Source organism: Corvus brachyrhynchos, unplaced genomic scaffold, assembly GCF_000691975.1.
Source record: "Corvus brachyrhynchos isolate BGI_N302 unplaced genomic scaffold, ASM69197v1 scaffold307, whole genome shotgun sequence".
In the NCBI taxonomy this organism is placed as follows: Eukaryota; Metazoa; Chordata; class Aves; order Passeriformes; family Corvidae; genus Corvus; species Corvus brachyrhynchos.
In genome coordinates, this window is record NW_008239288.1 from 1,289,444 (window position 1) to 1,313,411 (window position 23,968).

The window sequence follows — 23,968 nt, forward strand, 5'->3', positions numbered from 1 at the left end:
ATCCAAAGCACACTAGGAGATGAAAATGTTCCTTTAAAAATCCCAAGAGCACAGCTGAGAAACAAGGCACATCTCAAACTGTAACCAGAGACCAGCTGAGCAAGTCCCAACTCTCAGTTCAGCTGGGCGGGCACAGGGCTCCCCTGGGAGTGCAAGGAAAGCTAATGAGGAGATATCAGCAATTAGAGAGAGCCCAGCCTCCCCTGGAACTTCCAGGTTTAACTGTGTGAGCAAAGATCTGGGTTAGCAAGGGAGGAAGTGTGAAAAGCTGACAGAGGTTGTCAAGGCAGAGCTCAGAGCTTGGAGATACATGGTGGGTGCAGATGGATGTGCACTGTCCAGGCAGGACTCAAAGGGTTAGGTGATGGCATCCACTCACTGGGTCACCTTCAGGCCTGTAGATGGAGCAGGGTGCTTTTCAGGAGATGCTCAGCCAGCCCAGATGAAAGATTTGGGGTCACCCTCATTAAATGAAGGAAATGCAGCCCAGAAACAAGCAGGAAGTCCTAGCTGGTCTGAAGCTGGTCTGCAGCCCTTCTGCTGTCCCACAGTGATTGTATCATTTGCACTGAGGCTTCTTCAATGCTGTGAAAATAACCTTGAAAAAGTATTTCCTCTTCAGTTGTAAAATGCTTTGAATAGAGTTGGCACGAACAGCAAACGTTTTATTTGACTGAACACAGCAAAAGAATATACTTGGGGCCTTGGGACAGAGTCTTGGAATAGATGTCCCGAGTCAACTTCAGAAAATAAACAGGGCTGTCTATACCACGGATCTTAACCTGCAGTGTGAAATGGAAGTTTGAAAAATCCCTTTTCTTCAAAAAGTAGTAAAAACAGTCTTTTAATGTGCATTTACAGGGCACGTAACACAGACCTTTAGCTAATACAGACCAGGAATGCAAAAAGAAACCCTTTAATTCTGTGACAGGCCTTCAGGGACTTCCTTCTCTTCACTCTCCACTGAGTTTCTATGTGCTTTACTTGAAGGGGACTCATAACCAGCTAAAACAGAACATGCCTGGTTCATAAATGTAGTTTGAGGTTGCCTAAATTGCAAGTTTAGAGAGAAGAAAAGCCGCTAAAGTATTAAATCAATTCTTCTATTTAAGAGTACAAGCTCTATGAGAGTAATTTACTTAGAAATTATTTGGACTGGGGATTTCCATTCATTAGTTGTGCTCTATCATGACAACCTTAGAAGAAAATCAATAGGAACAACCTTTCCGTTGGCAACTTAATAGTTTCTTGTAATAATATAGGGTCATTACTGCATTCAGCGTGACTAAAATTAGATTGTCAGACCATTATGGAGGGGAGAATAACGCCTCCTATTTTAATGATCATAGGAACATTTTATAGCGTGAGCCATTAACTGCAGGAGAGCACAGGTCAAAAGGGTGTCCCTGTGCAGCACAAGGGGCCAAGCTTCACAGGAAGCCAGAAGAGCAATATCCTGCTTGATTAAAAGTGAAAAGGGATGGGGAAAGGGCTTGGGTTTTAGTTCAGCTGGTTATGAATTGCCACTAACCACCCTTTCCCTTGGTATCAGCTCCTCCAGCATTCACTGAGACCAGGTGGCCAGGGTTACTGCAGACTCCCCATCTGGGCCATGGACAGGGTTTCTACATCCCTTACTTGTCCTTAGATCAGAGTCACCTGCTCCATTGAGAGCTACCAACTTTTGCATCCCACAGCTCCCCACAGTACAGGGTACCACCCTTCCCTGGAATACCCTCTCATCCCTGGGAATGGGGGCAAGCCTATTTCCACTGTCCAGCCATGTGGCAGAGCCAAAGTGAGGGAGCAGGTGTCCCACATCCGGGTTGAACAGCTGGTCCAATGGAGGGTGCAGCTCTCAGAATAACGTCCTGCTCTGGCACTAGACCAGTTCCTTTATCACCAAGTCCACTGTGTTGCAAAATTTGTAAAGTTAAACTTTTGCGTCTCCATGAGCTTCTCAGCCCCTTCAAAAGTAATTGAGAAAATCTGTGAGCTTAAAGGGCTTTTTGTTTCTGTTGCAATTGATGGAAATATAAATAGTTTATATGGTTCCTATTATGTGAACTGGTCTTTCTCAATGTCCATTCAATTCAAAATGAGTCTGACACTGAAAGGGTGTGAGTTGATTTATTGGTCCAAATACCTTTATAACACAAATCAATGTGGATCCACTTTTCAGAAAACTGGGCACTAAGCAGTAAAACTGTATAAATGGAACCACCTGGAGGCAAAGTACTCATTGATATGCCACCCTTTACTTATAAAAGAAAACAGAACTACTGCACACAATCGACAAAATGGACCCTGGGCACCAAAATCCATATTCAGTCTGTATCCTAAATGGACCCGGTTTCTTTTCCTAAAAGTGATTATGTGGTTGTTATTGACACACCAGTTTAACTGCCAACATGAGTACAACCAACAGAGGAAAATTATCTGGCTTCCTATAGTCAACCTCCCTATAGGTCCCCCAAAACTGTTTGCACCAGTATTTGTGAATACGCTGATAGAAATATCTGAATGAACAAATAGATGGTGATAATGAAACAAAAGCTACTTTGTGTCTCTAAACTGAACCATGAAGGAAATCCAGCTAGACACGGGCATGTATGAATGGGATCCCAGTGCAAGCTGCCTAAATTGGTCCATGAAACTGTCAGGATTACTACATGCCTAGGGTTATATGCCCATACTTTTTCCTGTCTTACATGGGATTGTGCTCCATGAATAGTTCTGCTGACAACAGGAAGACAGATTCCAGAGCAAAGTGTTTTGTGGTGCAATGGCATCAGGGTTTGGCTCCCTGATAGTCCATATTCACAGGCAGATACCAGTGATTGCTCACTGCTGCTGCTCTCTACATGCCGCACATGCACGCTTGAAAACAAGGAGTTAGGTGACAATCTGCAGTGCAGAAGCCCTCAGCGATGAAAGACTGTAAGTAGTAATTGAGTACAGTGAGCAGTTAGCTCCTGGCAGGGATTTAAGTGACCTTCCTCCTCTCAAGGAGCTTTGGATTTAAGCTCCATGCAGATGAGACTAATGAAACTCTTCAACCTAAAAACTCAGCAGCAATTAAATGTGTTATCCAGTACTCAGAACCGTGTACGTGTGCAACATAAATGTGGAACTGGTATGCATATGTATATATATGATTATACCAACCAGTTTCTCCTGTTAAAATGAAACAAAAATGAAAAGAGCAAGTATTTTCAAAATAAGAAATACCTTGAAGTGATTTTTTGTGCTGTGCACCATGGCTTCTCAACCCTTTCTTGTGCATGTTAGGCAAACCCAGACATTGCTCTTGAATAAACACAGAGGTAGACAGTAAGTCCATTGTCAACAACTCGCCCTCGGTGGGAACTGCTGTGTAACACCATCAGCTGCTGGTGGCTGCTGCATTGGTGATACAAATGAAACTGGACAGGTTCTGCATAGGATGTCAGGTTTAGTGTGGCTTTTCCTTGCTCTGACAGCATTTTGCACCATGGCCTACGTGGTAAATGCTCAGGTTGTACTTTGGCTAGGAATGGGTGAGCACGGCTTGTTTCAATCCCATGTATAACTGTGCCTTTACAGTTAATTTCAGCCTTCCTGAGGCCTATTAAAAGAAACATAAAAGCACTTCATGACAAAAAGAATACGTAAAATTAGATTTCAAGATGGGAGATGCAGCAGGAGATGTAGATCCCTCTAATTTTTTTGGTGCTCAGGCTGAGAATCTATCAATGGGAATTATTATCTGACAGCCTGGAGCATCTGCCTTTTCAAAACCAAAACTTGTCAAACTACACATCTGTGCTGAACAACAGGAAATCATGCAGGGGTCCCATACTAGCATGCCAGCAGCAGAAATGATGGAAGGAAACCCCCCTTCACTGTGCTGCATGCCCGGCTCTGCATCCTGCCCAGAGCAAGACCAGTTAGTCCCTACATCCAGACAAGTTAACAAGGCCATCCTCACCCTGATCCCGGCACTGTCCAAGGCTGGGCAGACTTGCCGTCAGCCCCTGTACTGTAATGGAGACATGAGAAGTGACTAGTTTGGCTTGAAAATCTGCATTATATCACCCCTTTCCAGTAGTCACACTGACAGCAAGTCTGTGCCCCTACTACAGAGTATAGGCTGCCCTTTACCTCAAGTGTAAAAAACAGAGAAAAAAATTATTTAAAAACTTTTTCTAGAGAAAAAACTGTCTGAAAGCTAAAATGTCTTGGAGAGAAACATGGGTGTCTAGAGCAGGGGATAAAATAGGCTTTGATCCTTTTGTACACCAAAAGATGTCCAGGATGAGTCTGAAAAGTCCCTGACTCCACATGTTTCACTTGTACCTAGCTGAGACTTAGTACTTCTAAGTAATGCTAAACAGATGCAAAGGCTGCTTAAACTGAATTCCTGACTTCTATATGGCAAAATTCGAGGAGAGTTTCTTTCTAAATGTTCTGATCCCGAACCCATGAGAGTGATGAGTGGAGCTCACCAGTAATTTTGAATCCCTTGGTTCAAAGCAGCTTGCTGTGCTCAGGTGAGCATACACAATGTTCCATCAGGTCTCCAGGGCAGCCCAGAGCTGCCTGGGCAGGAAGGTCCCTGAGCTGCCCATCCTCTTCTGCACCTCCATGTACAGAAATTCCCATTGAACCCAGGCAATCCAAAGCTTCCTGAAAGTGCTACTTTCCCTTTTATTTATTTTTCTAGGAAACATGGAGTGGGGGAGCTGTAAATCCAGTTAAATTGCTACAGGGATGTCATTGCTTACGTTCCGAAGGGGCTTCTCAGTTGCCCAAAGCTCATGCACATGCAAACCCTTGTGAAAGCTTAGTGTGTTTGCTGTACACAGGGTACATTGCTAAGGCTTGTGGCAATTCTAGAAGTTATTTAATGTTTTTTTTTTAAAGCAGGCTCTTTTTTTTTGCCTTTTTTTCATTTTCAGTGGAATGAAGAATTATTCTTGAGGATTAGAATGAGCTGGTGAATAGGCACTGGAATAAAGCTCAGGACCTCTGAGTTCCATTTCCTGCTTTATTTGCTGCAAGATTCTCCCCCAAATCGTTTCAATTCTCTTTCCCCTTGCTTGTCTAGACAGCAGAGTACTGAAGGCAAGGGCTGCCCCTCCCTCTGGGTGAAATCTGGTCAGACTGAAATCAACAGCCAAGAGCTCACAGCATGCAACCCTAGCATCACTGAAGGCAATGGCAAAATTCTGGCCAGCTTCAGTGGGGCCTGAATGTCACCCTAGGTATTTCCACAATGCCTAATTTAACAGGGCCTTTATCTCAGCTGGGGAGCGAGATGATGCCATCATGAATTTTTGCCTTTTCTTTTACACCCCTGTTATACCTTTTTACAACTTCTGTATTCTTAGTGCTTTTTGCCTACATTCTTGGACTTGTTTGTTCAGCCAGGAGACCAAACATTTTAGAAGCTTTGTAGGTAGAGGTTAGTGTGCCCCAGACCCCAAGGTCCTCTCCAGAGCACATTCTGTAAACTAAGATAGAACCATCCAGGGGAAGGTTCCTTGGGGAGGGGGGTTTATTCAAGCCTCTCATTGGGGAATTTTTGATAGATATGCTAATTAGTAAGACCTATAATGTTATACCAGATCTTTTGGGGATGTGCACTGTGGCGTGCATTTCAGTGCATTCGACCTGGACATATGCACCTAAGGATCCTTAAAATAAGTACCAAGGTAAAATCCCTTTTTCCCTTCCAACCGTGTTTGACTCTTGATTTTAAGACCAGGAAAAGGCATCAAGATGCCCCTGTAATGCAAATAATGGTATTTATACAGTACCTCTCATGCACATACAGTGCTGTACAATGCGGGGAATGTGACAAAGAACAGAACTTCTGCCCAGGAAAGCTTCCAGCAGCAAGGCGTGAATGGATAAATTATAGGAGAAAATAACAGTGACAGGTACCATCTAGGCAAAAGAAAAGCAGCATGTGGTAATTGGAGCTGGAACGCTTCATGGAGCAGCTGTTTTTCAAGAGCTCTCTGAAGAAGGAAAAACGAGGGCTGGGCAAACATAGAGAGGCTATTGCAGGCATGTGGGTGGTAAATAAACTGTCTGAGGCTGTAGAGTCAGGTTTAGCCTTGAGTGATATACTGTAGGCATCATGGAAACTCTTAACCATAAGGATTTCTAATGAAAATCTTGACAGACTTTTAATGATACAACTGCTCCAGGGGCCTGTAATAAAAAGGTGAAGCTTATAACATTTTGGGCTGTCCTGATTGCTCAGTGCTGCCAGCTTTCACCCTGACAGATTGAACTTTAGCAGTTCGATTCCCAGACTGAAACACTGCCAGGATGATATCGCCTCTGCTCCTCAAACATTTATTGTGTGTTTTCCAAATATCATGCAATAGTCCAGGGCAAATAGCACACATTTTGGTTCACATTTTGTAACACGTCAGACCTCATTGCTGTGAGGAGTGAGAAACCTCTTTGGTGCCAGGCTCTAAACTGTCTCTTCTCTTGCCAGGGGACACTTGAACTGGCTTCAGCTGGACCGCCGGGTGCTGGAACATGACTTCCCCAAAAAGTCAGGACCAGTTGTTCTGTACTTTTGTGTCAGGTAAGTGCCTGATGGCAAACCCTTCCCATGGGATACAGCTATGGACAGCCTGTTTCCTGGAGGCCAGAAAGTGAGGCTGTCGGTTTCTCAGAAACACCTGTGGGCAAACAAACACTTCTACAGAGGTTTCTTTTGAGGTCTTTGGCTTTGCAAACTCTTCTCACACAAGTGTAAACAAGTAGTAGCCACACCAACACCCACAGTTGTCCACAGGGAAATGTTGTATGAGGGCGAGATCAGATGTTACGTATTTACACTTCTACTTGTGGACTTTGAGCTGGAAAGTCCAAGCTGGGTAGGGTGGCAGAACAAAGCCCTCTTTCTGCCAAGATAACCCACTTGAGCCAGCAGCCTGCAGGGAAAACACTCGCTTCCTCACTGGTGAGCCATCAGTTTCCTCTAGATTGTGCCCACAGTGTGCATTCTGTCAGGGACCAAATTAATCCCTGTACAGCTCTGTCGTATTCACCTTCTGAACTCAGTGCTACAGTGAATTACCCACAAACAGCAAATGATGGCATTTTATGGCAGCCAGTTGGTTTCTACATGGCTGGACCGGACTATAAAAATTTTAATGAAGATTATAGCAGTTCGGGACCTCCAAACTTCATCTGGGATTTTTACAAGGAACTGTTAGTGTTTGGAAGCTGCTGGAAGCTGCCAGTGCTCTTGTGCATACAGTGCCTTTGCCTCCAAGGGAGATATTTTCTGAGAAGACAAATTTGCTCCTGCAGCTTTGAAATGCCCAGAGAGAGGCCAGGGGCTGGGATGGCATATGTACAAAATTAAGTTGAGGGTTTTGACTTACTTTTAATGGATAGCTCATGTCTAGATCAAGCCAGTGCAGCATAACTGTGTCTTTTTCTGTTAGGCTTTCTACGCCAGTGTTATATTACATCTGACATCACTCTCATTCATTCCATAGTATCCACAAAAAATGAAGACCTACTTTTGAGTTTCTTCCCCTGAGAAGCTTTTTTTACTCCGCACAGTGGTTGTCATTCTTTTAACTTCCATTACAAGGCAGACTTTTTATGAGAAGAGATTCTTTGTTCTGTTATGTCCCCATATTTAATGATGTATATATCTTACGACACATCAAGACTGCACAAAGCCCTGTGAGTCCAGAATTAGTCTGATATCTCCCAAGAGAAGAATTTAGTCAACACTTTGGGTGCTTCAAACTGTAAGGGTAGATCTTGAGCTGAGCATCTCCAGCATGTGAGGTCCAGATCCACCTGTGCTTAGAGCTGTTGATGCTCATTAAGAACACGGTGAGTCAGTTACCAAATATCTTGTCCAGGTACCAAACTGAGGAGTCTGTGCTAAGACAGGGATTCCATGGAAAGCAGGAAAAGCTCTGAGTGAGCAAGAGCTAAGTGCCGGGCTTAGGAGTGGAACTGTAAGATGTGTGAAAGCCAGTGCTACTGAGCCACTCTCATATTCATTTCAAAGACCACTCAACAAGCATAAATATTGCCATCTGTATTGCTTTATAAAAGTTGGCAGCACAGTGGAGACCAGTCATTCTAGCAGGATCCTAGCCAAGAGACATCCTAGGATACAGATCCATATAACAGTTAGTGAATGAGTGACCCCTCCTGTTCTGGAATCGTAATCCGTAGGGAAAAACTCAGCATTCAGTATCTGCGTATGTGAAAACCAGACTGACTCTGGGCTTATACTCCTATTGGTGGCAGTAGTGAGTGGATTGTCACACTGAGTTAGGATTTGGATTGGACTGGGAGGCAGATGCCTCAAGAGTTAGGAACAGGCATTAACTTACCATGCCTTTTCTAGTGCTTATTTCCCTTGTGGGTGTCAGATGCTGGCAGAAGTAGAAAAAGTTTCCCAGCACATAAGGAGTTCCCATGTCCATCCTTAAATCCGATCTGAGCAGAAAGCGATTGAAGACACCAGCTCCAGTCAGATGGCTGAAGTTGGAAAGCCCCACATATCTGTTACCCAGTGGTTTCAGTGCTGGCTTGGGAACTAAAGCAAGGGCTGAAGGAAAGGTCATAAAAAGACCCACCCATAGACAGGGGTTTATTTTCATAATCTGGGGGTGTGCAGCAGCTTGCAGAGCCATTCATAAACATACTACAAACAGAATGCTCCCTCTCCCCTGCTGCCACCAGGCAGAAAGCAGAGATAATTAGTGCTGTACCATACCTAATCACAAATGTGTTAATTTTTAAGGGACTGGGTGCCCATAACACCTACTGTATCACTGGTAAAGGCTTGCCTGCGGTTGCAGGTACCTTCTTGCATTACCTCTCCCATTGCAGCTGACAAAGCTTAGTTTGATGCTGGGGGTCCTAACTGGGGAGATACAAGTAATACAAGTGACTGGATGTGCCAGATGCTCACGACACAGAACTCTGTTTACTGCATCGGGATTTAGTAATTGTGTGGGGTTTTTCCCTCTAGCCAAAGTAAATGTACAATTCAGTCACACTGCATAACTACCGAAGAGATGAAGCCTCAGGCAAGAAAAGTAAAGGGTAGTTTGTGAAGCGGAGAACCTACAGTGAAAACATTTTCACCTTTAATGTGACCATCAAATGGTTTTTACCCTCAACGTTCCTGCAGCAATGTTGAAAGGCAGCATGCCCACCAAAGATGCCACAGATTTTAACCTGCTCTAAAAGTACATTTAAAGGGAAGCCTGCCTTCTTAAGAAAGGCTTCTTGAAAGAACCGTGCCGAAAATAGGAAGTTTCACAAGCTTAGCAGTGTGAAATTCTCCTCCCTTTTTTAAAATCTCTGCAGCACTGTTGAAGCTTTGTCTTTTGACACACCTTTCCTTGGGGTTTGACATTGTTGAACACTGATCTCCAGTGTCTTTACTCTCTTCTGTTATCAAAGACCAAAAATTTCACAGCACTGTGTCAAAGGAGGAGGATTTTAGAAGGATGTTTTTGGCATTGGTTTGTAAGAAATTGCTTCTTCCATTGCACATTTACACAGCTACTAAAGCCTGCCTGTCTTCAGGTTGTCATCTAGTGCTTCAATGGCAGATTTCCACTGAGAACAACATAGGAATCTAGGAAACAATCAGAACTCTTGGGCAGCTGTGAACTGCCCCATGGCTATTGTGCAATATTATTTTATAAGACTGCTAATATCTGTTTACATAGCTCTAAAGCCACACATGAAAGTGAGAGGGAGTGTTGTGTGTCTTGCAGGGGAGGAGGCACATCTAGCAACAGAATGAGAGTGATATTAATTCTCATCTTAGAATTAGCTTCCCTGGATGGCTTTCTATAGCCCTGGTTGGTTGGTTGGTGGTGAAACTAATTCCCTGCCTTAAAGGGTTTACAAGTCAGATGAGAGTCACCACTGAAGTCCAGAAGAAGCAAAGGATAGGGATGAAGAAAGGAGGGATTGCCTGATTAGCTGATTTTACAGAGGTGTTTTGAGGCCAGAAGAGAACAGAGAAAATGTACCTCCCACCACAAGCTTTGGGGTAAAGTGCAGGAACCTAAGTACAGTATGGAGACCTGGGCAGCAGAGGAGGTAAACAGATTGCAGGGGTTCAGATACAGGTACAACCTTTTGGCAGGGAAAGAAGCATTTTGCTTGGACTCATACAAACAGAAGGAAGGCAAAGTTACTCCTTTTGTATAAAGCTTTGAGGTGAGAGAGAACCAGAGCACAGACACACTGTTTATTCATGGAAAGCAAAGTTGGCCAGGCTCTGCGGTGAGTTCTCATCCTCAAACAATGGCCGTGTGAGATTAGCAATCCTTAGCAAAGGAACCACCAGCATGGGTCTGATCTCTTTATCTTCTGTATGTTTGTCATGCTGTTAATTTATATGAACAAGCTTAGCAAATAAAATTCACTCCACTGGTGGATCTTTTCCCAGGAATGAATATATTTGTTCTCAGGGTAACTCTACCAGCTAAACAGTGACAACTCACTGCAGAAGTCGTCACACTAAATCAGACTATGTCTCATATGGAAAGGCTTTTCTTTCAGAAAGGCATGGAACAAAATGTGAAATAAATCCTCAATATTCAAATACACTGTGGGGCAGAGTTTGTATCTATGGGCTGGCAGTATTCCCACAAAGGAATGCCTGTGTTCAGCAACATCTGGCATGTGTTCATACATACTGGCTAGGCTGAAGTCAGCATGGGAGCTGTGGGGGCTCAGGACTCTCAATATTGAGGCCAGACATTTTGCCAGGTTACCACAGTTACTACAGAACAAAGTGGCCCTAAATAAGAGACTGGCACTGAAACACAGAGTGCAAAGCTCATGGGTGTCTTTTCTCCCCTTAACCTGAAGGAAAGTAGCTCTGTGTGCACTGGTGGTCGTCCAGATCTGGGCCAGGTGGGCAGTCTGAGATGAGATTCACCACACCAGAGCTGAGGTCTTTACCTGGCAGACAGCACTATATCATGGCTAATTAGTGCAGTCTCCCTGTATAGCCACTGGAAAGAAATAGGCACCTTTCAGGGACAATTCATCTGACTTATTTGAGATGAGTGCTTTGGAATTCAACAAGTTGCACACTAAAATACCTGTGTCTCTTCTCTGACCTCAGACCCCTGCTCAGATGCAGACATTTCCACCTGATGCATCCCTCTGTCCCATCAAGGGCAATCTGTCAATTTAAAATTATTATTTCAAGCAGGTTGGTACAGCAAGGGTTGATGAAGCATTTCCTATCTACAAGGTTTCACTTGGCTACTTAAATGGAATTGGACCAGATTTCAGCTGTTAATGAGGCCTTCTGCTATTTTAGTCCTTCAGCCCTTCTTTATAGCCATCTTTAAACCTGTATTCCATTAATACAGGTAATGCTAACAGTGAAAGAAGCCAGACACCATTTGAAAACAATTGACCCTGGAAGGGAGACAGTGATTCTTCATAGGGCTAGATGGACCTTAGAACTTGTTACTGAAATGCATTGCTGCCTCACACATGGGCCAGAGACACTTATGAGGTGCAGATTCAGAGCATCCTGCTCCCAACTTCCCCAACTGACTCACGTGGCAATCCCAGCACACCATGGCTGTGTATGCCACTCACAGCTACTCAGCATGGCTTCTCTCCAAGAAATCAGATTAGGGGTTGTGATGACAGAAGCCTGCCATGCCAGGAAGAACTGAATAGAACCACATGAAATTAACCTGAGCAATTTTTTGTCTGGCACAAAATGGGCTGTGTTTCTCCATTCACAGCTTTCCCCACCAGAGGAGGGTACGTGATGTTCCAACGCTTTGGTCCAGGCAGGGAATGAGGAAATCACCAGCTCCTGTCTCTCCCCTCTGAGAAGGGAGAAGGAGAAGACAGCCCTCTTTCTGCCCCATGGTGTGAGACTGGGGTTTACAGGGACTGGGGGAAATGCACAAACAGATTATTAAATACATCAAATTTGCAGTCAGGGAGAGGGAGAGAAGTGGTAGAATTTGCTCTCACCCAAGCTTTGTTACACCTGTTAGCACCCAGGAGACGCTAACTCTTCTCCTAACTGCTCCTCTCCTCTTCCTTGGTCCTGTGCAGATCCCTCTGCACTGCAAGCAGGGCAGCACCCGACCCCAGTTTGCCATGGAGCTTGATCATCCCAGGAGAGCTCAGGGAACCACCCTGAGATGTTTCAGCACCTTGGGATGCTCCATCGACATTCTCATGGCTAGCTGTCTCTTCCCAGATCTCCTTCCAGCTGCGCTGTCTCCCTCACCCACTGCCAGTACCAGTACTGAGCCAGAAACTCCCTGTACCAGGGAATTCGTGCTGCATATTAGGGGAGACAAAGAGCCATCTCCTGCTTACATTATAGCTCTATGTCTCCATGCACTGCTGTGGGATGCTGTAGAAACAATAGCAAAAAACCAGAATATTAAACCCACATAATCAACCCAGTCCAACCAAGCTGCTTTCAGGGGCTCCTGTAAGCTGCTCTGTCTATAAAGTCTGTGCCATAGCCCAGATCTCTTTGCACAGCATGTTTTTTGCTGGTTGGTGTGCACCAGCTGTGTGTATGCTAAGCAGGAAGATCCCAAAAGCCGGCAGCCCTGCAAACCCCCACCTCCCAGCCAGCCGCAGTGTATAAATACAGCCGCTCAGACCTTGTTTGTGCTGGAAGACAAGGCTCCCTGCAGACAATTTATTGCAGCCTTCCCAGGGTGGCCCCCTGCTCTGTTCAGCCGGGGGAAGGTGTAATAAATTGCCTGTGGGGAGGCTGTGCTCCTCAGAGTCTCTTTAGAGATATGAGAAACTTCTGTCCAGTCAGAAGATTTACTTGTGTGAAAACCGACCTTTGCTTGAGGAAGGGAACTAATGGGGCTCTGCTACTTAGCACACAGCTCTGAGCTAAGCTATCCATTACACACACATCTTAATAGCAGTCTGGCTCTTGAGTCCCATAACATCATTTCTGTTTTCTGCTTAACTAGGAATATATTTGTATAAGTGAGCTGTGTTGAGAGAAGGGGCTAAGTTGTTTTTCCTCTCCATTCAGCCACCCAAGGGGGCAGAAAAAGTGGCATTCTGAAAATTTGTTGGTTTGGGCCACATTTTGAATGTGTTGATGTTGGCAGCATTGTCTTGTCTAATTTTGGGAAGTGCTTAGACTGCATGATAGGTACCATGAAGAAATGATGGATGCTGTCAGTGTAGGATTTGTACCTAATTTGGATCAAGATGCAATAGCTGTGTCAGTGCCTACACACGGATTCTCTGACTGGGTCAAAGTCATGCAGACATTGTTTTCACTGCAATGTGTGTGTTCGCACCTTACACCAGTGGGTGTAATGTGCTGCCATCAGTGCAGCAACAGGAAGGTGCACTATGAGGGGTCCCATCATCGTGGCATTGATCAAAGGCTGAGTCAGTGAGTAAGTGATCCTCATGCCAGCTTTGACACACAAATCATACCTTCATGTGCTGCTGACAGCACATGGAACAACTGGAGGGATTTCTAGTCCTAAAATGGTCCAAAATCCTTATATAAACGATGTTCTGAGAGATGATGTTATGTAATACAGTGCACCCAGAGAGTTACCTCCACTAGCCAAGATGTGACTCTTGGCAATGACCAAAGAGCAGGAAAGGGCTGTGCTGATGCTCAGGAGATTGAGGGGCAAATTCCCCTGTTGACTGAGGGAAAAGAGGAGGAAGGCAGTGTGCTGCTGCGATATGGTCACTGCTCTCACATCAAACTTGGAACAGATAATCACATCACTCCAAGCCAAGAGGAGCTGCAACAGCTTTTGTACAAAAATTGACACATCTTTTTGTACAAAGATGCACTTCTTTTGCAAGCCAAGCTAAGCTCCAGGGGACATTGCAGTGGTGGAGCAATTTACAGACTATGTTGAGCTGGGTTGCTCCTTTTATAGCTTGGGCTGGCCAGGTTCCCCATGTGGGGAGGGGGCAGAGGACTCACTATACTCAGGTCAGTGCCTTTGCTTGATGCTGTAACCAAATATGAGGGAGGAATGTACCTTCTCTACCACATTGATTCCTCCCCTTCTCTACATTGATACTGGAGCACTTTGTAGCTTGCAAAGACTCCCAGGATATACAGCCTGGAAGAGATGAAGAGAGTTGGTCTCTATATATTCCGAAGCAGACCCCTAAGTGTTTTGTACATGGAGAAGATGAGGTGTAGGAATGAGCAAATATCCCCAAAGCACATGGTTTTCCAGGGATTCAATAGGCCAAGATCTTAGAAACACTGGGAAAAATGGATTGACAGTAGGTAACGATGCAGGCAACTTCATAGTGTAGCGCAGCTGGTGAGAAAGAGAGAGGGCACAGGCTTGGGTTAAATAATATCCACAGCTTTTTATTTTGTTAGCTGCAATTCCCTGTATTTCTGGAATCAAATTCACCTCCAGTTTTACGGCTTCCCTTGCAATGAGGTAAAAGTTGACACACATCTCTCTTGCTGCCTCCTGTCCCCTGCATACCGATCCCAGGTGCTGGAGAAGGTGGGCACAGCACAGACACAGGGGACAAGACATGGAATCCAAAGCAAGATGAATGCAGAAGGGGCGGTAAATGGAGCTTTTTTAGCTGATTTTCATTCCTCACTGATCACTTAACAGGCCAGCTATTTAGCATGAGCATTGTCTGCTTTTAAGTGTCAGCAAATAAAAGTGTGCACCCGTGACTATTAGCAAACAGGGCTGGAACATAAAAGGAGCTGTGAAGCCTGTGCCACTCGGAATACTCATTTAGCATGAGACACTGGACATAATGACATCTGCATTTAAATCCATTATACCGACGCATGCGATTTTTCTTTTGCCAGTTAGCAAATGGCCTCATATTTTTCAAATTATCCTCTGAGGTTCTGAATGACATAGTGAGGGATAATGAGCCAGACCCCAGGATGGATGAGGCAGAAAAGGGGTGTTCTCCTTTACCCATTGCTTTGTAATAACAAAATAAGGGGTAGTCCATCGACAGGGTCACTGCACTCTGCTGACAGCTCTGTCCTGCATCCCAACCAGATCAGAGTTACCCAGCTGGGAAAGATGCAGATAGAAGTCTTGTGGACTAGGTGGCTCCCACCAGCCTCAAACTTCACAAGAAGGAGGATGATATCACTGCCCCAGGAAAGACAGACACCTGAAGTAGACAAGACATCCATTTGCTGTGGTCATGTTTTGAACTACCATTGTGTTGAAGACCACAGTGAAATATTTTTACCGTTTGGCAGGTTCTGCTTGGAAGTAAACACATGGACTTGTGCTCTCAAATGCTGTGACAGTCTATCTGCCCAGTCAGCAACTCAGCTGCTGAGAGCCTGGTCCCTGCTAGGTGATAGATGGCCGAGTTCAGGCTGACAGGATATGTCTAGGGCTGAGTGTGAGAGGCAATGCTAAACATTTTGTATTCGACAGTTTCTTTTGGTGTATGGAGATCAGGAGTGCTGCTCATTTTTTCTCTCACTGTTCATACAAGCACCCCACCAGCTCAGGTGCTTGGCAGTCCTGAGTTCTTCTGTTCCCACTGCAAGGATAGAATACTAGTGTTCAAACACCTTCCCAACACTGCTAAATTTGCCCATCTGCACACACACACTTGGGTTCACAGATGAGACCAGCAGCAGCAGTCAGGGATTCTCCATCTCCTGACAAACCATTAATCAAACTGGTGAGTCCAAGACCCAGTTGGGCATTTCTCTGAGCCATGAGTCGGAGGTGAGTGGGCCTGTATATAATGCAAGGGAAAAATTGTGCTAGTACCAGTTTCCCCTCACCCAACAATCAGGAGTTTCCACAAGCACCACTGTGAGCCCGTGCTTGGCTGGTTATGATGGGAATTGCCATTCATCACAGCATGAGGGGGCTGAGCTGTCTCAGAGAATGTTGTCACTTAACCAACACTTAATAGAGAGCAATCTGATCAGTATGAGACATGTCCTCACAGCTAAAAAGCATTAAACGTTTGAGGCAGCAGCTTCTGAAGTCTTCCAAGACACCTTCTGCAGTACTCGTTATTTTTTCTCTGCTGCTGAGAGGGAGCAGCCAAGATAGGCACTTTGTGTTCATTACCCAGCATAATATTCACTGGTCTATTTAATTAATGCTTAGAAAATGTATTTGATGAATTACAAGTTACTGGGGGTGGGGAGGCAGGAGGAATGCAGAAATAGATGAACATTGGCTGATCTTTTAAATTTTCTCTAAAATTATTCCTTTGGTTTTTACACTCACCAAGTCTCATGGGGTGTTCTCCCTTCCTGTAGACAGCTAATTTCTCACAGGCACAGTTGCTGGCTATCAAGGAACCTCTTGTAGGAGCTGCTGGAGGCAAAACTATTTGCTGAGTGTATTGCAAAAGATGCAGGTAGTGGAGCAGAGTTCTTGGACACATTGCCTGTTTCTCTGTCCAACCTATCCATTATATCCTGGACACATCAGCTTCACACCACATGAGGAATGCTGCTCTCTGAGGAGTCCTCAACAGAAATCTGAGAACTGCCTCTCAAAACTGATGATCTCGAAACACACCTTGAAAGGCTTCTAAGCTTAACAGGCAAAACAGACAGAGGGAGGCAGAGGAGGGAAGGGTATTTTCTAAGCACGGCACAACAGCCCAAGCAGCTAAATGATTTTATGAAGGTCACAAAGGAAACCTGTGTCTGAGTTGGGAACTTAACCCAGATTTTTGTGCTTGGTTCATTGCCTTAGCAGCTGGATGCCCCTGCCTGCCTCCTTAGTCATTGACGGGTGTCATTGTGAAGTGTGGTTTCCTTCACTGTGCTTGTAAAAGATGGAAACAGGAGATTTGACAGAAATTTGTCATCAGTGCAAAAAAAAAAGGTCTTTCCCTTCCCTTTTTGTTGTTACAGCACCAACTGTGAATTCAGGGTAGTCTACTCCAGGTCAGGTTTTCTGAGCTTGCTACACAGAAAATCCCACAAGAGTTCCCTTTGCAAGTCTGTTTTCTTTTAAGTAGCACCAATCTCCTGGTGCACGTTTCACATTTGTCTGGGTGCATGTGTGAGACCCAGTAGCTCCCCAGCTCACTCTCCGCTGAGGAGATAATTTGAGAATTGGGTTTTCTTTGTGAGATGAAGTACCATGTTCAGGCTCTGTGCTCCCAGAGACTTAATTTTGTACAGAAAACGATCTATGTCCATGCGGAAAGCCTTGGGAAAGCTCCCTGTAGCCTTAAGAAATGCAATATTGCCCTCTAGTGATGATGAGAACAGTCTCGTTTGATCTGGTGAAACAAAAAGCTTTTTGGCTAACCTCCACTGGGATTCAAAATGGAAAAAAATGTTCCTGTTTTCTTCTGACCTTGGAATAAGAAAACCTACCATCATAACTTGGAGACCATTGGTAGTAGTGATAAGAAGAGAAGGTTGTTCAAGAACCACAGAATGTGTAAAATTACCATTATTCTCCATGAATTCAGCAGATGGGAAGCCAGCTTCACTCAGAGAGCAGATCTAGTAAGAAGATCTTTTAATGCATCATTTTCACATTCCTAAAGCCAAGTATATTTTTATTTTAAAAAAGGAGAAGGAAAAAAAAAAAAAGGAGGCCATTTTGAGAACAAGAGGTGAAACACTGAAAACCAGAAAAAAATAAGAAAAAGTTTAATCTTTTTGTGCTTCATCATCACTACATTCAAATGTTTTGGGGTTTTGAGGGTTTGATTGGTTGTTGGTGTTTTCTTGGGTTTTTTAAAATTTTATTTTATTCAGGTTTTATTTTTATTTCTCTTCTGAAGGGGTAGAAGGAAGGGTAATAGAGATAGGAGCCCTTCAGCAGATGAACAAAATGTTTCTCTTACTCTAGTAAGCAGGGAGTTGGTTCTGTCTGTCAAGAAATAAAATGTTTTGAAGAGCCTTCAGAAGACACTTAGGAGCACTACAAAGCTTCGACCTTTGCCCCTAAGAAGGTTACATTTAAGGCCCTGGACTCTGCAAATAGCTGGGTGTGGACAATCCCTTCCGTACTTGTGCGAAACCTCAGGAGGGTCCCAGACAGCAGGGTCAGGGAGTGGGGTTTCTCTGTAACTGGACCCCACATGTCAACCCAGATTTCTAAGGAATTCGGTTTTTAAAAGTCCCTGATGCAGACATCATTTGCCTGGCACCTTCCCTATTCTAATTGCTTCTGACAAGGTACGATAGCACTGGAATTTATGTAAGGAACATTGCTGTCACTGCACTGCAACTTAAAGATCACTACAAAACAGCATCAGCAGAGAGATCTATTTATTTTTCCTTACCTAAAACACTAAGTAAATGCAAAATTCACCTTTATCATCTAGGCTTTCTGTGTTACTACAGGAACACACAACATACCTGTATGGAATTATCAGTCATTAACACTGACAGCATCCTGAGCATTTTTTCACGAAAAAGATCACAGGACAGAATTAAGGGCAGGAGGCAATTCTCATAAAGCTCTTGCAGAGTTCATTGCCAAAACATCAGACCTTCAGAGCAGGCAGGACATGGAGTACTGAATAAATTCATACATATCATGGGCTTTCAACATAATTGCAAATATTTGGGGCAATCAGCCAATGCAAATGAGTGGGTTTTTCTGACACGGAGGGTTTGAGCTTTCTCCTGAGTTCCTAGAAGTCACTTCAGCTCAAAAAAATTATATCATGATCATTCCCTGTCATCCCTAGCATTGTTATTCATGGTACTGGTAAACTGTGCAAGGTTAGTAACTACTGTCTTACTGTGAGACCATAGATATAATATGTAAAGAACCCTTTATAAAATTTGCTTTATGCAGAGCTGAAGGGCACAGGGAAGGGAGCCAGAAATGCATTTCTGTAGATGAATATTTTACAAGATGGAGGTTAACAGCCCAGAAATGGTTGTGATGGGTAAAGGAGTGATGAAGAAAGGCTGATGGTGAAAATGTGATGGCGATCAAAGGTGAAGCTTACAAGAAAACAGGATAAAGGTTTATTTTAAGTCTAAAAACAAAACAAAGGATTATTTAGAACCTAAATCACCCACTTGATGATCCAGTTCCTTTGGTATGGGTGGGGTGGTGGTGACTGATCATGTCCTGGAGTGTGCACGAGCCTCCTTCACCACCTCAGTCTGCTATAAGCGAAGAAAGTTCATTTTTAGTACACTCATCATGACTCCATTGACCACATTTTTCATTTAGTAAGTGCATTTCCATGTTTTGTCCTAGTTCCCTCTTGTGTCTAACCCCTCTTTCTTTCCCTTTCAGGTTCTACATTGAAAGCATCTCCTATCTGAAGGACAATGCCACCATCGAGCTGTTTTTCTTGAACGCCAAGTCCTGCATCTACAAGGTGAGGACTTAGAGAGGTCTGGGTGGCACCGGAGTGGGCTGAGACACCTGGATCTGCATTTCCTGCCCCAAAATTTACACTGGTCACACCTGGACTTCCAGATACAACCTTCTCCTCTTCCTCCTCTCACATTCCTGCACTCCTCTGTCTCCAGCTGCCCCCACACTTGGCAGCAGCTTTCCTGTCAGAGAGTGGTTCTGAGGTAAAACAGCCCTGGAAGTAACTCTTGTGGCTGGCAGGAGGCAATCTGCACTGCTAAAATTATAAACGGGCTTGTATTTAGAAGGAAGTGTCCGGTTTTTGGGCTAAAAACGCGCTCTGGGCCGAGTGGCTGTCGTGAGGGTTTCCCGCCCGCAGAGGGCGGCAGTGTGGCGCGGGCGCCATCTTCGGGAACGGGGGAGCGGTGTGTGTGAGGGGAGAGAGTGGGAAAGATGGAATGTCCTCAGTTGGAAGGGACCCGCAAGGATCGTCGAGTCCAGCTCTTGGCTCTGCACACATAAACCCCGAGAATCCCACCATGTGCCTGAGAGTGTTGTCCAAACGCATATTGAACTCTGTCGGGCTCAGTGCTGTGAGCACTTCCCTGGGGAGCTGTTCCAGTGTCCAACCACCCTGCGGGTGAAGAAACTTCTCCTGATATCCTACCTAAACCGTCCCTGTGTCAGTTTCATGTCATTCCCCCGGCATGTCACTGTTCACCAGAGAAGAGTTCAGTGCCTGCCCCTCCATTTCCCCTCCGGAGGATGTTGCAGATCACCATGAGGTCTCCCCTTAGCCTCTTCTCCAGGCTGAACAAGCCAAGTGACCTCAGGTTTGTGGGAATGGGTTTATGTGCGAGTGGGGTAAAGGTATCTGTGGATATGCACCAAAGATCACCTTGTACAGGAACAAGCCATGCACTGAGAAATGTTTTTGTATGAGAAATTGCCCTCCCGGGTACACTCCTGAAAGACCAGGCTGCTGTCCCTGGCACTGCAGCTCAGAGCAGCTCCTTGCAAGGTACTCTCTGTGCCAGAGATAAAGGCATCCTGGCACAGCCTCAGCTTGGAGGAATGCCCACAGCAGAGCCATGAATCTGATCCCTCTCATGCCACAAGCCAGCTGTTCATGGAAAGATCCAGAAAATCAACCAGCCCCAGACCACACTGAGGTGGAGATTGGCAATGTGCAGACTCGGCCAGGTGGGCTGGATGTCTGGGACTGGGAGAGGTTTGTCAGCAGCTGGGATTCCCTGGGAGGATCCCTCCTACCTCCCTCTGTGCTGGCAGAGGCCATTCCTGTGACTCACCTCCATCTGCCAGAGAGGAAGTGGTAGGAAAAGACAGATGTAGTCAGGGAGCAATTGTTCCACCATCCCACAGCCCTCAGCACATTTGTGACCTGCTAAACCAAGTAGATTACACCAAATCTGTAGCATCACTTGACATCTGTATGTCCTAAAATGCAGGGACTAACTTTGTATCTTCTAAAATGCAGGCCAGAAGCCAGAAAATTCCTTTTTTTCTTTCAGTGCCGAGGAACGAGGCAGGGCTGCTGAGCTGAACTGTGCAGTGCTTTGCTCTCCGGCAAGGCTGCAATTAGATGTGCTTAGTCAGCCCTCTCCAGCAGCAAACTTAGTGAGCATCACGTTTTGGTTTCTGGGGAAAGTTCCTTTTTGAAGTACTGCCAGGAAAAGCTTACACTGTTGTTCTTTTTCTGGAGAAAGCTTAATAATAAGAAGAGAGGAACAAAAGAAAACAAAGTCCCTAGGTTGGTCTATTTTAGTCTGACCTTTCCTGAAACCATTACTTTGCACATTCAAGCTGTGTCTCTATCCAAAATCCAGCCACTGTAAGCCATGCTGTGCCATTAAAAAAGGCACTGAATTTGAAAGTTGGGTGCAAAGTGTCTGCTAAGACTCAGGGCAAGCACCCAGCCTGGCGGATTCTTCTTAATGTAGCGTTGTGGGGAACTCGGTGTCTAAGCACAGCCAGTGCTTGTCATTCCTGTAGCTAGCACGTGATGTCGCATGCTGCCAAACCTTGAGAGCATCCTTGTTGAAGCAAAAGTTTCCTTGTTGGACTTCCCATGGGTACCTCCAGCCCTGACTCCCCTGCAGCCCAGAAAGACCATATGTATATGAAATAAGTGTAGTTTCTAACACTGTGCTAGCACCCTCAGACCTTCTCCTGTTGATTGTCCAGACACATACCCTCAAGCATCCCTTTGCACAGGGCTGCTCAAGGTGGGAAAGAATAAAACTGAGGCCTCATTTGGGGCAGCTGGTCACTGGGTTGCCAGCTGACCTTGTGTTGGGCTCTGTGCTCCTCTGGCTGTGCCCACCACCCACACTCACCAACCCTGTTGAGTAGTGAGGCATCTGTGAACCCACACACCCAAACCCTTGCACAGCACCACAAGAAGACACTGGTGCACAGAAAGGCCAAGCCACATTTGTACTACCAAAGCAGACAGGGCTTGGCATCAGGCACTGTCCCTTGATCAGACAGGCTGTTTAATTACCTGCACGTTCTGGCATGGGTTTTGGCCTGTGCCAACTAGCTCTGTCCCAGGCATTGCTTTGGCACTGATCAAGGATTCACACCTGTTCCCAGTAGGCAACACACTGATGAAAACCCCATCTGGGACTGGGGGAGGGAGGGTAAGTGTTTAGTTATGAGCTGTACTGCACCCCATGTACCCTTGGGGCCAGAGAACGGGCTCTGGCCTGCTTCACCTGCCAGTATAGACTTGCCATAGCATCAACACGTGGTTGCATGGGCTGGTTTGTCTGTGCCATGCCTGGTGCTTCCAGACAGGAGGAAGACCAGGTGCTCTGGTTCTACTCTGCATTGCCCCTTGCTGTGGGATGTGCCTGACAGCCCCAGCCCGGCCCTGCCTGCAGCTGAATCAGCCTCTTGCACCAGCCGCTTCTCTTGGCACAGGCTCGTCGTCAGTGCAGGTGCCTGCGTGACTCAGGCAGTTCAGCTGAGACGGGAAAGGCGTGTTTATCACCCCTAGCAGAGCTGCTCTTCACTCCCCAAGGAGTTGTTATGAAAGAGGCGAACTTATTTTATAAAGCTGGCACTAGTGAAAGCCAAGGACACCTGGATCTTATCCTGTGTTTTGCTCCCTTTGTTTTTGATTTTGCCAGAGACAAGCCAATGCAGCAATTGTGGCTTGTAAATGAGGTGTGGCCATGACTTGGCTGGAGCATGGATCACAGCAGTGATCTATATTTAGATCACTCATTTCTTGCCAGATGAAGTAAAATATTAAAAACAGCAGCTTAAATAAATACAACAGAAAAACCACCACAGGAATGAGCTGAACAATGACCCAGTTTACTGGGCCATGTCCATAGGAGACAATGTAGGAGTTCTAGTTGCAGAATAGAGAACTAAGCAGTATCTCAGTAAAAGCCCACTAGCTTCCCCAGCAGAGACCAGAGAGTCAGGAATAGCACACTCGGCCTCCAGAGTAATGATCGTGCCTCCCATTTCAAGTATCTTTTATGCTTGGACTGCATACATTCAGACAGAGCAGTGCCTGGACCCCTTGGGTCTGTAAATGCTGTCTCAGGCACAGCAGAAGAATCCTGAGAGGATCTTTTGGGACCATCAGTGTCCTACATGTGACTATGTTGTCTAAGTAGAACTCTCGAAGATTGATTTCATCAGTGGCAGGATCCTATAAAATGGAGCAGGGAAGATCTACCAAAACACTTGCTGTCAAAGTTCATTCTCGAACCAGCCCCAGTGCTCTTGGGGATGAAAAGGCCAAAACCAGAGCTCAAATCCTACAAGAGCAAATGTGGTTCATTTTCCTGTGAGTTTACCTTTTGCAAGGGCCAGAGAAGCCTAGGGGGGGCTTTGACGCCACCTCAGTGTGTCAAAGACAAATTCTCATTCCTTGCTTCTGTGAGTCAAGGACAAGTCTGTGTTCCCTTGAAGCATGGTCACATCTCGGGGCAAAAAAATATCTATATCCTAGACTGCCTTTCACTAAATCACACATGAAAATAAAATTTACCCTCATCCTTCCCCTTCCACCTGCCTTCTCCTCACTCCTCCCCCGGGAATCCCTTCATGCCACATCCAGTTATGCTTCATTAACCAACGCATTACATCAAATATTTGGCTTTGTCCATATCTGAGTGGGCAGGTTCTCTCCTCCTTTTGTCTTCAGGAGCACAGGGAATACTTTGAAGCCTAGCCAAGGGAGAAAACTGGCACTGCATGCCTCACCATGCAGTAGTCAGGAGGAGATGTATGTCCTTCTTACAGTAGCTCAACTCTCTTTTTCTTTCTTGTTTTCTTCACCTTTCAAGGAACTCATTGAGGTTGACAGTGAAGTGGTGTTTGAACTGGCTGCATACATCTTGCAGGTAAGCACCCGCCTTCTCTCACTTGGTGCTTCCTCATGCTGCATTAAATCTTTTGATTTTCCAAATCCACAATGGCTCTATGGAAGTGTAGGGGTTCCCCCCAGTTGCAGGAAAAAGATGTCTTTGCACAGTTTTCATTGTTTCTGCCAAAATGGGTACAGAAGGCTCTCAAACTAGACCTCCCCACTCAGGGAGCAGATACTACTGCTCAATATTTTGCATGCAGAAAAGTGTTATGTTTGC

The 23,968-nt window shown here is 45.3% G+C and overlaps 1 protein-coding gene across 6 annotated transcripts in view; it reads left to right on the plus strand.

Moving 5' to 3' along the window:
- FRMD4A (FERM domain containing 4A) overlaps positions 1-23,968 on the plus strand; it is a 362,397-nt gene that overhangs the window by 264,391 nt on the left and 74,038 nt on the right. For all 6 annotated transcript variants that reach the window (XM_017740376.1, XM_017740375.1, XM_017740377.1 and 3 more), the window contains 3 exons: positions 6,497-6,589; positions 19,275-19,359; positions 23,669-23,725. In XM_017740376.1, the coding sequence (XP_017595865.1) occupies positions 6,497-6,589; positions 19,275-19,359; positions 23,669-23,725 (235 nt within the window). The remainder of the gene's footprint in view (positions 1-6,496; positions 6,590-19,274; positions 19,360-23,668; positions 23,726-23,968) is intronic.